Raw genomic sequence first — 12,620 nt, 5'->3', positions numbered from 1 at the left:
CTGCAAGATTTAAAGTGACCGTAAAGTATTTTTTTTGTGTGTAGCTACAGGTAAGCCTACATTAAGGCTTACCTGTAGGTACAGTGAAAAAAGGTCAGTGGCCTCTACCTATAAAACCATTCCTGTTTTGGAGGTCGTCCCATTATTGCCCATCTAGAGCAGCTGTTAACACCAAAGCAGCTGAAACTGACTAACAACCCCCTCTGCTACTTTAACTGACCAGATCAATATTCCAGGAGTTTAATTGGCTTGATTTTGAGCAGTGTATTTGGGTTGAATACCGCTTTAAAAAACAAGTAGGAAAAGAACACAAAGTATCATTACGCATGTCAGCGCATCAAACACCACACCAACGCATGCTCATCGGTGCAAAAAGACCAAAAGGATAAGCCGACTTTTATCCCTGGTTCGCATTCCTGTGCAATTCACATGCGATTCAGTGCCCATTAATTTTCAATGGGCTCAAATCGCACTAAAGACGAGCATGCACCTTTTTTGGAGCCGCACTGCAACCAGATTGTATAGGTTTTTTGCATCGTGCGATCCGGTGCTGGCAAAAACGCACTGCAATTGGGGTGTCGTTAACTTTATATTGACACCCACTGTAGATTGCAAGGGCATGCAGTGCGGGAAACGTGCAGGGATCACAGTGTTTCCCGCACCACATAAGTGTGAACCTAGGCTAAGACCCCTTTCACACGAGCGATCCGATCAGGTCCTCCTGTCAGTTTTGTAGGCCGATCTGATCGGATCCTCCATGCATCCCTATGGGGCAGCGGATGTCAGCGGAGACATGTCCGCTGCTAGCCGCATCCGATCCTCTCCATGAAATCCGGACGGATGGAAACCCCATTTTCCATCCGTCTGGATGATTGGATTGGATGAGATCAAACAGGCAGTCCGTTCTCATCCGATTCCCCCATAGAGAGCAGCAGGGCTCTGACACCTCCCTCTCCGCACACAGAGCGGAGACGGAGCTGTCATCCGCCGGCTCAGCGGGGATCGGCGGATCGATCCCCTGCTGAGCAGCATTGATCCCCCTACGGAGGGGGACCGTGTGAAAGGACCCTTACTCTCTTGCACAGTCCTGCTCGCTCACTCACATATTCTAGCTATGGTAAACATAGTTGCACTCATTTTTATTTTTTTTTCTAACTTGATCCAATTGTTGGATTTTTTTTTTCTTTTCAGGGCTCATTCACATACAGTATTGAAGAGCGGTTATATTTCCTGAGTTACATGCTAGCGGTGTGTTAATTAATGGAAACAGAGAAGCTGTATAGACTCATCCAAACTTGAGAGGCACGTGGCCCTGAACGCACACTGCTTGCAGTCGGGGCCACACACCCGTCCCTGCAGGCCTGTCAAACTGAGATGTGTGGGTAATCCTATACAGCCGCTGTGTCTCCACTGATTAAGGCCCTTGCCACAATTTTACAGCAATTTTGACTGGACTTGAAACAATGCCTATGGGCCTCAAAACGCATTAACCACTTAAGCCCCGGAGGATTTGGCTGCTCAAAGACCAGGCCCTATTTTGCGATTCGGCACTGCGTGATTTTAACGGACAATTGCGCGGTCGTGCGACGCTGTACCCAAATGAAATTGATGTCCTTTTTTTCCCACAAACAGAGCTTTCTTTTGGTGGTATTTGATCACCTGTGCGACTTTTACTTTTTGTGCTATAAACAAAAAAAAGAGCGACAATTTTGAAAAAATAATATTTTTCACTTATTTTTTTTATATGAAATTCCCAAAAAAAAAAAAAAATGTAAAAATCTAAATTTTTTAACATTTTAGGCCAATTTGTTTTCTGCTACATATTTTTGGTAAAAAAAAAAAACAATAAAAATACGCTTATTGCGATTTTTTTTTGTTTGCGCAAAAGTTATTGCATTTACTAACTAAGGGAAAGATATTTGTCATTTTTATTGTTTTTTTTTTTTTTTTTTTAACGAGTAATGGCGGCGATCTGCGATTTTTTTTGCGGGACTGCGACATTGCAGCGGAAAGATAGGACCCTTGACTGACATTTTTGACACTTTTGGGGAGACCAGTGACATTACTACAGTAATCAGTGCTATACATATGCACTGTTACTGTAAAAATGACACTGGCAGGGAAGGGGTTAACTTTAGCGATCAAGGGGTTAATGTATGCCTAGGGGCGTGATTCTAACTGTAAAGGACCGTATGATCTCTGCAGTTACACCAAGGAGAATGACAGACGGCTTGGTTTACATCAGCCGCCTGCCTTTCTCCCTCTCCTGCGGGAGATTGCGAGTGGCCGGTGGACATCAGAGACGCCGGTCACTCGCACAGGGATGTCCCTGAACGAGCGGGGGCGGGAGTGCGCCTTCGGCGGCACGCGCTAGCACCCTACAGGCTCCTGGGTAGTACTACGTCGCTTTGCCCAGAAGGGGCTGACTGCCGCAGTAAATATACTGTGGGCGGTCGGCAAGTGGTTAATGCGTTTTGGAGGTCCAGAGACATAGGCTTTGCTTCAAGTCCAGGCAAAAATTGTGGCAAAAAAGCAGCAAGAAATCGCGGTAAGAAATAACGCGACTTTTAGCTCGCATAAGTGTGAAAGGGGCCTTAGTCAGCTGCCTGCATGGGGTTTGGGAAACAAATGGCTCCTGCACTCTGCATAGCTCTCTGCATCTGTGTGAATGAACCCGGTCCCTTACCACCAAAATGAATGAAAGAAAACACTACAAAGAGGTGTAGAGAGGGACAGATGGAGAAGCGGGATCGTCAGTAAACCTAGAACGAGCCGTTCCATTTAACAAGAACATCAGAGCTGCCAAACGACTTGACACGAGCGGCTGAAAAAAGGCGACAAAGCCAAAGAATCCGTCTCAGCGGGACGTCTTTCAGGTGTCGGTAAAGTGTGACTTATCAACAAGATTGATTCCTGTTAATGGTGCAGAGCAGCGCGTTCTCTCTACAGGTGCGGGATTTACTATTTAGGATCCTGAGTGTATTCGTAATTCTAGACAATAGACGCCTAAACGCTCCATTTACATCTAAACTGACCACATCAGATAAATGCAGAGCAATTCCAGAAAAACCACTATAAAAATAAATACACATATATAGTATTGATGAGGTTCTCATCCCTGGAATAGTTCCAGAAAAGTGAAAAAAAAGTCAGGAGCTGCTCCTAATCAGGTAGTAAGCGGGGTCCCCCAAGGCTCAGTCCTGGGACCAACCTTGTTCAATTTATTCATAAACAGCATTGAGGACGGGATCAGTAGTTCGATATCAGTTTTTGCAGATGACACAAAATTGGCCAGGGCAATAACTGCACAGCATGAAGCAGATATCCTACAGGATGACCTGGACAAAATAACGGAGTGGGCAACGACATGGCAAATGAGGTTTAATGTGGAGAAGTGTAAGGTTTTGCACTTGGGGACTAAAAACATAAAAACACAATACACGTTAGGAGGGGAACCCTTGGGGGAATCAAAAATGGAGAAGGATCTGGGAGTCTTGGTTGATGATAGACTAGGCAACAGCATGCAATGTCAAGCGGCAGCTGCCAAAGCCGGCAGAATATTAGCATGCATAAAGAAAGGGATGTTTTCCAGAGATAAGACTATAATCCTTCCACTTTATAAAACTCTGGTCCGACCGCATCTGGAGTATTCTGTCCAGTTATGGTCGCCAGTCCTCAGGAGGGATGTGTTGGAGCTGGAGAAAGTCCAGAGAAGGGCAACTAAACTAATTAGGGGATTGGAGGACCTTGATTATGAAGAGCGTCTGCAATCGCTTGATTTATTCTCCCTGGAGATGAGACGCCTGAGGGGGGACATGATAGCAATTTTTAAATATCTCAATGGGGATCTCAGCTTAGAAAAAAAGCTGTTTAGTCGAAGGGATTGCATGAGGACTCGAGGGCATACAATGCGATTAGAGGAGAAGCGTTTTAACCTCAGGCAACGAGGAGGGTTCTTTACTGTTAGGGCTACAAGATTGTGGAATTCTCTACCACAAGAGGTGGTTTCTGCAGGAAGTATGGTGGCTTTTTAAAAGACTATTGGACGTGCATCTCAAGGATCAGAACATTCAGGGGTATGTGAGATGATTACAGCCACACACACCTACACAGGTTGAACTGGATGGACTATTGTCTTTATTCAACCTCACTTACTATGTAAGCATGCCGAGGTCAGGAACCAAGAAAATGGTTGCTTGTGTAACCCAATGGGAGATACATATGGCACTTCTCCACTGCAAGTACCGGCTCGACTCCACTTGGCCCTGCTTGGCTCCGTTTGGTTTTCCACCGCATGGTACGGTGTTGGAACGGTTCGGTACGGTTTGCTTTTCCACTAAAGTAAAGTGGGTGGGATAACAACGATTCTCTGACCAATCAGTGGGTAGTAGTGACAAACAGTCAAGGCTGCATGCAAAGGATTGTGGGATATGGTACCGGTACGGCCCTCTTGGAACCACAATCGAGGTGGTACTGTTTAAGCGAGCCGTACCGTTCGGTTCCATGTAGTGGAAAAGCATCGCCGTACCGTACCGTACCGAACCGTTCCAACACTGTACCAGGCGGTACCATGCAGTGGAAAAGCGCAAAAGCGAGCCGAACCGTTCGGTTCCATGCAGTGGAAAAGCACCAATAGAGACAGAGCTGCACGATTCTGGGTAAAATGAGAATCACAAATTTTTTTTTTCCATAGATTAAAGATCACGATTCTCAGTGAAACATCTTTCACATTATACAAAAAAATTTGAAGTGTATATTTTCCTAAAAAACTGTATTCGAAAAAGCAGCTGTGCAAATACAGTGTGACATAAAATATTGCAACAACCGCCATTTTATTCTCCAGGGTCTCTGCTAAAAAATTTATACATAATGTTTGGGGGGTTCTAAGTAATTTTCTAGCGAAAAATACAGATTTTTAACTTGTAAGCAACAGGTGTAAAAAAAAAAATAAATAAATAAAATAGGGCTTAGTCTTTGTGGTTAAAGCAGACTTACACCCAAAATTGGAACTTCTGCTCATCTGCTCCCCCCCCCCTCCGGTGCCACATTTGTCACCTTTCGGGTGGAACGGGTACCTGATTTTGACAGGTACCCTTCCCCACTTGCGGAAGACAGCGTCGCATCGCCGTCCCTCGGAAGATCGGCCCCATCCTCCTTCCCCTGGCGCCGGGCCAATTAGAAAGCACAGCACACTCGCGCATGCGCAGTAGGAAACTGGCTGTGAAGCCGAAAGGTTTCACTGCTGGCTTTCCTTAGAATGAATGGCGGCGGCACCCAATCCGAAAATCGGCTGGGGTGCCGACAAATCTCGGGCTCCCTGGACAGGTAAGTGTCTTATAAAGTCAGTAGCTACAGTATTTGCAGCTGGTGATTTTTAATTTTATTTCCACAGCTAGAACATCGCTTTAAACTGATCTAATTTGCAGACCAATGTTCATCCCTTTGATCTAAAAGAACCAAATGATACAAATGTTTCTCTTTATGTCAGTGCTGAGCAATGTTGTGATAAAAAAATAAAAAACAGCCGGCAAAGTTTGACAGCTGCGTGCACAAAACTGCTCTGCACTTGTTACATGAATCGTGGACATGCCGGATTAAGATCCTGAGGCGGATTGAAGCGAGATGACGATTTAAAGATTAATAGTGCAGCTCTAGTGTCAGATATGAATAATAGGATTTTTTTGTACTTACCGTAAAAATCCTTTTCTTTGAGTTCACTGACAGACACAGCTCCATATTCTTCACCATAGGATTATGCTGCCCTCTACAGGAGAAGAGCTAGGCAGACAAAACAAAAGTTTGGCTACGCCCTGTGGGCCGTCCTCAGCTGGCATAACCCCCTCTCTGCTTAGAGATATTCCGTTTTGTACCAAGCAGTAACAGAAGCATAACATCTGCTCAGAGGGGTGGGTGCTGTGTCCGTTCATGAACTCTGAGAAAAGGATTTTATGGGGAGTACAAAAATTCTATTTCCTCTTCCGTTCATTGACAGACACAGCTCCATATACTTCACCAATTGGACGTACCAAAGCAGTGCTGAAAATGAGGGGTGGGAATAAAAAACCCAAGGCTAAACACAAGCCAATCCAGGTAATAGTAACTCAACTAGAACAGGAGCCCAACCTGTAATACACCCTCAAGAGGGTAAAACAGACCCTCTAAATCGCAGCCCGCAAAAACTTTGCGGCCAAAGGAGGCAACCGCAGATGCTAAAATATCCATGTTGTAAAACTTTGAAAAAGTACGCACCGACGACCAAGTGGCCGCCATGCACACCTGCGCCACTGACACCCGATGATAGAAGGCCCAAGAAGCACTAAGTGCCAGAGTAGAATGTGCCATCACAGGGAAAGGGGGGGGGACCTGAAATACAACAAGAGAAGGGCGCACGGACCTTGTGCATTACCACTAAAAAGGTTTAATAAATATCCGAAAAAACAACATACATTATACTCTCAAACATATGAAAGTAGCACATATGTAAAAAATTTATATTGGACCCAATCGCCCACAAGACAACCAGCATATTCCTATGGTGCTGGGTGACATGATGGTATCTGCATATAGCTGGCTGACGCATTTCGAGGGAGAACGTTCTGGCTCTGAGGAAGAGGGTCCTCCCTCGAAACGCGTTTGGGTCCAATATAGATTTTCACATGTGTGCTACATTCATATGTTTGGGAGTATAATGCATGTTGTTTTTTTCGGATATTATTAAACCTTTTTAGTGGTAATGCACAAGGTTGGTGCGCCCTTCTCTTCTTGTTGTCGTCGTGTTTCAGTGTATTTGGATACCCTTGGTCCTGGCTAGGGAGCAAGACTTTAGGTGGTGTCCACAAAGACCACACACCTTCTTGCATACCACTCGAACGCAGGAGAAATATTGCTTTTGAAGGGGGGGGGGGGACCGTAAGCGAAAAAGCCTGGTCACCGTCTTTCTGATCCATCTGGAATAGGTAGCAGAGGAAGCAGGAATTCCCTTCCGTGGCCCATCCGCAATCTCAAAGAGTGAGTCTGACCCCCAAAAAGGGACTCAGTGGTTGCCAAATGGCTCGAACATCAGAGTATAAAAGGCACAATGTCCCCATTCAAATGGAAATCAGAGAAAACCCTAGGGAGGAATGACGGCCATGGTCACAAGACCACCTTATCCCAGTGAACCACCAGATAGAGAGAATGACAAGACAAAGCCACCAACTCTGACACCCTAGGAGCAGAGGTCATAGACACCTTTTGTGACAGCGTAAGAAAGGGATTTCCCATACGTTTTCAAAGGGAGATTTTGAAGACCCGACAGAATCAGATTCAAATCGCATGGGGACAGAGGAGAACTTAGAGCCGGAGTAGAAAGATGAACCCCCTGAAGGTGTGTACACCCCAATGAATGGGAAGCCAAAAGTCTTTGAAAAAAGACTGCTGAGGCAGACACTTGGTCTTTCACGGTGCTCAAGGTCAGTTCCTGATTCAACCCCGCTGACGAAAGGCCAGAATCTGAGCCACCGAAAAGAAAGGAGGCAAACCGCACAGCAAGAAATGTACGCCTTCCACGTCCGATGATAAAGCTTTTGAGATGTAGATTTCCTCGCCTTCAACATGGTTGGAATCACCGAGCCAGACAAGCACCTGTCCTTTAGCACCTGGCCCTCAACAGCAAGGCCGTCAAAGCCAGCGACTGTAAAACAGGATGGAAGATCGGTCCTTGAGACAACAGGGGAGGTTGACAACCAGTCACACTAGGTCTGCGTACCAAGACTGGAAAGGTCAGTCAAGAGACACCAGAATGACCGAAATCCCTTCGTCCTTGATCCTGCATAGAAGTCACATAAGAAGCTGTAGCGAAGGAAGGCGTAAATCATATGGTACCGGCTCCATGGAGCCACAGAGCATCTGTGGCATCTGCCAGAGGATCCCGGGACCTGGCCACGAACCTTAGCACCTTTTCTGTGGAGCCGGGACACCAACAGAGCCACCTCGGGGGTGTCCCACCACCGACATATCTAATGACACGTCCAGATGAATGGCCATTCCCCCTGGTCCAACGCCTGAGGTAATTCGCCTGTAAATTTTCCACGCCGGAAAAGTGCACGGCGGAGAGGGCAAGAATATCTGCCCACCTGAGAATGCCGGACATCTCCCTGGTGACTTACAAAGCCACGGCCATGGCGTTGTCCAACTGAATCTGCACTGGGAGCCCCCAGAGCCGCTCCACCCAATGATCCAGGCAAAGCCTGATCGCTAAAAATTCCAAGACAGCGTCCAACAGCCTTAAGTCAAGTCCAGCCCCAGGACCCCTTCCCACCTGGACAGGCTGGCATCTGTCATGACCACTGTCCAGTACAGAGGGGAGACAGGACTTGCCCTGTAGCAAGGTTGGGGAGCGCAGCCACCAGACCAGAGAACTCGGTCGCCTGACTCAGACAAATTACATTGTCCAGCGACTTGGGACACTTGTCCCATTTGACCAGAATCTCCTTTGAAGGAGTCTCGTGCAGAACTGTGCAGATGGAACTGCCTCGAAGGTGGACACCATCAGGCCCAAACACTCGCATACATGCCCGAAGGGACGCCACTTGTGGGCTAACAGCAGTTGAATAGCAGAATGCAACTTCTGCAACTTTCCCAGAGGAAGGAACACTCTGGCTAGAGCTGAATCCAGAGTCAGCCTGAAATAATCCAATCTCCTGGTTGGAACCAGGGCAGACTTCTGAAATTCAGAAGCCTCCCGATCTCCCGCAAAGTCTGGAAAGTAATTTCCACATTGGCTATCAGAGCCGATAGAGACTCTGCTCACAAGAGGTGGTCGTCCAGGTATCCCAGCACAGCAATCCCCCGCTGATGCAGCAACGCAAAGACCGGGGCCAACACTTTCGTTCGTAAGGAACCAAGGAGCGGAGGCTAAACCAAAGGGTACCGCCACAAACTGATAGTGCTCTTTCTCAGAGCGAAGCAGAGGAAACGCTGATGCCGGGTGCAAAAATGATTGTGCAGGTAGACATCCTTGACGTCTAAAGAAGCCAGGGAACCTTCTTGATGCAGGGACATCACCACCATCCAAAAGGACGTCATGAATTCTTGCACACACACACAAAAACAGTTGAGGGCCTTGAGGTCCAGAATAGGATGAACTTGCCCTTCTTCCTGGGAACCATGAAAGGGTATGAATAAAAACCCTCGATAAACATTTGGACACTGGAACCAGGACGATCACGCCCTGGGACAACAAGTCCTGACCTGCCAACAACGGAGCTTGCAGCCGAGCCAGGGCCAGGTGCACACTGGAAGGAAAAGACCTTTCCAGAGGACAAGAAATGGAATTCGATCTTCAAACCAGATACAATCACCTCATGGACCCACTAGTCACTGACCCAGGGAGGTCCACGGCCCCAGAACCAGAGAAGACATCCCCCCACCCCAGATATCGATGGTGGCAAACCGCCATGCCGAACAGGTTTTGTCAGCAGTTCTGGAGAAGTTTGCTCTCCGATTGCCAGACCAAGGCCACTAGAAACCTCTCAAAGAGGCCTTGAAACCTTTTCGTCCCTGAGGGACGAAAAAACTTCTCGTGGGCTGAAATCATCCAGGGTAGCCCCGAACAGGCGCTCACCCTGAAAAGGCAATTCAGTCAGATCCTTCTTGGAGGTATGATCTGCAGACCAACACTTCAGCCACAAAATACACCTAAGCACCACTGCCGAGACAGATAGCTTAGAGACTCCCAGGAACCGGATCCAAAGATGCATCACAAACTGCAGACCCTGAACCAACCGGTCTGCCAGTTTGCCACAGGCGGGGGAAACCGGTTGCCCCCCCCATGGTCAGACGCAAAAGCGTCGCCCACCACATCCGTGTCTGAGACACCCGAACGGAGGCCAAAACATGCCCCAATAAGGCACCAGCCATAGGAAACATGGATCGGGCCTTAGCAATTCTGCTGGCCTGTCAGCCAGGGTCCTCAAAGCAGGGGAATCTACCACCGGAAACATGGTTGCCTTTGTCAACCTGGAAAATAGGAGCACCCACCGCCCAAAAACAAACAGCAAAAAAAAAAAAAAAAACAGGACCTAGGGCCCGGCAGGAAGACTAGGCCCTCCTCCTGAATTAGGCAAACAAAAACTGAGTATCTCTAAGCAGAGAGGGGGGTTATGCCAGCTGAGGACGCCCCACAGGGTGTAGCCAAGCTTTTGTGTTGTCTGCCTAGTCCTACTCCTGTAGAGGTCAGAATGAATGGTGAAGAATATGGAGCCGTGTCTGTCAATGAACAGAAGAGAAAATCATTTTTTGTGCACAGCAATAGGAGAGCAAGGATGGGAGGTATAAATGGTGAAGATGTAGTATAAAATCTCTTTTTCCTTTTTATGATTCAACTCACACAACAATCTCTTTAATTTCTATAGACAAATGTGCAATTAAAAAGTGACAGGTTCACTTTAAACCTGTGCAGTCTGCATTCAAGTATATGCAAACCCTCACCTTGTAAAAACAACTTATTCAGTTCAAAATAGAAAAATGAAAGGCAAACATTTGCAAATAGATATAAAAAAAAAACAGTATACTGTATATATATATATATATATATATATATATATATATATATATATATATATATATATATATATATACACACACACACACTCCTTTTTTTTTTCCTCCCTTTTTTATCAGTGTTCACATTCCCTCTGTTCTCAGCTGCATACGAGCTGGGTGGAGGAGAAACAGCAGCACACTAATCTTCCTAGTGAGTGGATGTGCAGGGGGGCGCAAGCACGATCATTGGTTTAGCTTCCAGCACAGCCAGAACACTGACCATGCTGTGCTCTCCTGCCTAGTGTGGTCATTTTTTAATAGGAAAGCGTAGGGACTGGTGGGAACACCAGGGATTTCACACAAAGGAAAAACTACAAAGAAAACAGGAGACTTTGCCATACAAGTACATGGTACAGCAGCCACATATGAGAAATATGAAATGTTGGGTTTACATATTCTTTCACTGTACCTCCAGCATCTCCCGCTCTCGGTTCCGGATTTCAGGACTGGCTGCACTGATCAGCATCTTCAGGTTTGCAGTTGGGGTCCATGGGTCGTTAATCTCTGGTGGTTTGGTCGGAGTCTTTAAGGCGGTAGCAGCACATTGCAGCTCTGATAACACCAACGTTGGCTGCTTTGATGGGGTGCGCAAGACTCTCTTGTTTAAGTGCAAAATGCAATTTTCCTGGAAGGAGGAAAAATGGTGGAATAATTGTCAGTGTGTTCCATGCGTATCGCCCCAAGGTGAGGAGATCAGGAACATTTGTACTTACTTTCTGAGCTTCCTCCATATTGGATGCGTTTGTTGGTTTCCTCACAGTGATGTGTATATCCTCGCATAGGGGCCTTGGGAGGAAATAAAAATGAAAATGTTATAAATATAGATAGAGAAGATCTGTCCTGCAGGGTACATTGTGAAAAAGGATATAAACATCGTATACCATCTGATAGAGTAACGTCCCACAATGGAAGACGGCCTAAAGATGCCCATATATGCCTCCAATTTCCACTGACTCCGGGAGAAATTTGCCAAAATTGGAGCCATGGTTGCCCAAGTTAGCACCATCCAATCTCCAAAAAAGGAGCCAGGCAGAAAATTGTAGGCTGTAGGCATGAAGAAGCAGTCACTGTTTGGGTATTCGCCAGCCCAGTCACAGGTGCTGCAGTCCTTAGAATGCGATAATCAGGAAGTCCCACCCAACGAAAACCTCATATACTGTTATAATTCGGTTCCTTTGGGAAAAAAAATTGTTCATGCTGCTCCCTTGAATTTTCTTGTCCATGCAGTCAAAGGACCATCAATTAAACCCCACTAAAGAACTGTTGACCCCCACATGGCCGCTGGCGCAAGGGGCTGCTCAAACCCACGCTGGCCCACTTACGCAAAGGGGTGCACTGGCCCACCTGGGCAAGGGGCCGACCCATCTGCTCTCTTGAATTTTCTTTTCCCTGAAGTCAAAAACAACCATCAATTAGACCCCTGCTAAAGAACTCCTGTGGAGCACAAGGGGCCTGCTGGGGGCCGCTCTGACCGCCAACCCACACGCACACAAGGGGGGGAGGGGGGGGGGCGGATCATGCCCCTTGCGCATGTGGCCAGGAGTAAGGGGCCTCTCTAACCACCCACCTCTTGCGTAAGGGACCGCTCCGAACAACACCACCCCCCCCGTGAGGGGCCCGCTCCGAACAACAACACCCACCCCTCCCCCCCCCCTGTGAGGGGCCCGCTCCAACCAACACCATCCACCCCTCCCCCCCCCGTGAGGGGCCCGCTCCAACCAACACCATCCACCCATCCCCCCCCCGTGAGGGGCCCGCTCCGACCAACACCATCCACCCCCCCGTGAGGGGCCCGCTCCAACCAACACCATCCACCCCTCCCCCCCCTGCGAGGAGGGGCCCGCTCCAAACACCATCCACCCCCCCCGCGAGGGGCCCGCTCGGACCAACACCATCCACCCCTCCCCCCTGCGAAGGGCCGCTCCGACCAACACCATTCACCCCTCCCCCCCACCCGCGCGAGGGGCCCGCTCCGACCAACACCACCCACTCCCACCCCCCCCCACGCGCGCGCGCGAGGGGCCCGCTCCGACCAA

At 47.9% G+C, this 12,620-nt stretch overlaps 1 protein-coding gene across 1 annotated transcript in view; it reads right to left on the bottom strand.

The window, feature by feature from the left end:
- The window catches only part of E2F8 (E2F transcription factor 8), a 41,080-nt gene extending 29,715 nt beyond the window's left edge, over nucleotides 1-11,365 (bottom strand). Inside the window, exons 1-2 of the mRNA XM_082271087.1 lie at nucleotides 11,298-11,365; nucleotides 10,994-11,209 (exon numbers count right to left, since the gene is read on the bottom strand). Of these exons, the coding sequence (XP_082127213.1) occupies nucleotides 10,994-11,209; nucleotides 11,298-11,315 (234 nt within the window). The 5' untranslated portion in view covers nucleotides 11,316-11,365. The remainder of the gene's footprint in view (nucleotides 1-10,993; nucleotides 11,210-11,297) is intronic.
- Nucleotides 11,366-12,620: the final 1,255 nt, after the last annotated feature.

Source organism: Pelophylax lessonae, assembly GCF_965119305.1.
Source record: "Pelophylax lessonae genome assembly, chromosome: 10".
Lineage (NCBI taxonomy): Eukaryota > Metazoa > Chordata > Amphibia > Anura > Ranidae > Pelophylax > Pelophylax lessonae.
This window is presented reverse-complemented; position numbering and strand designations above follow the sequence as displayed.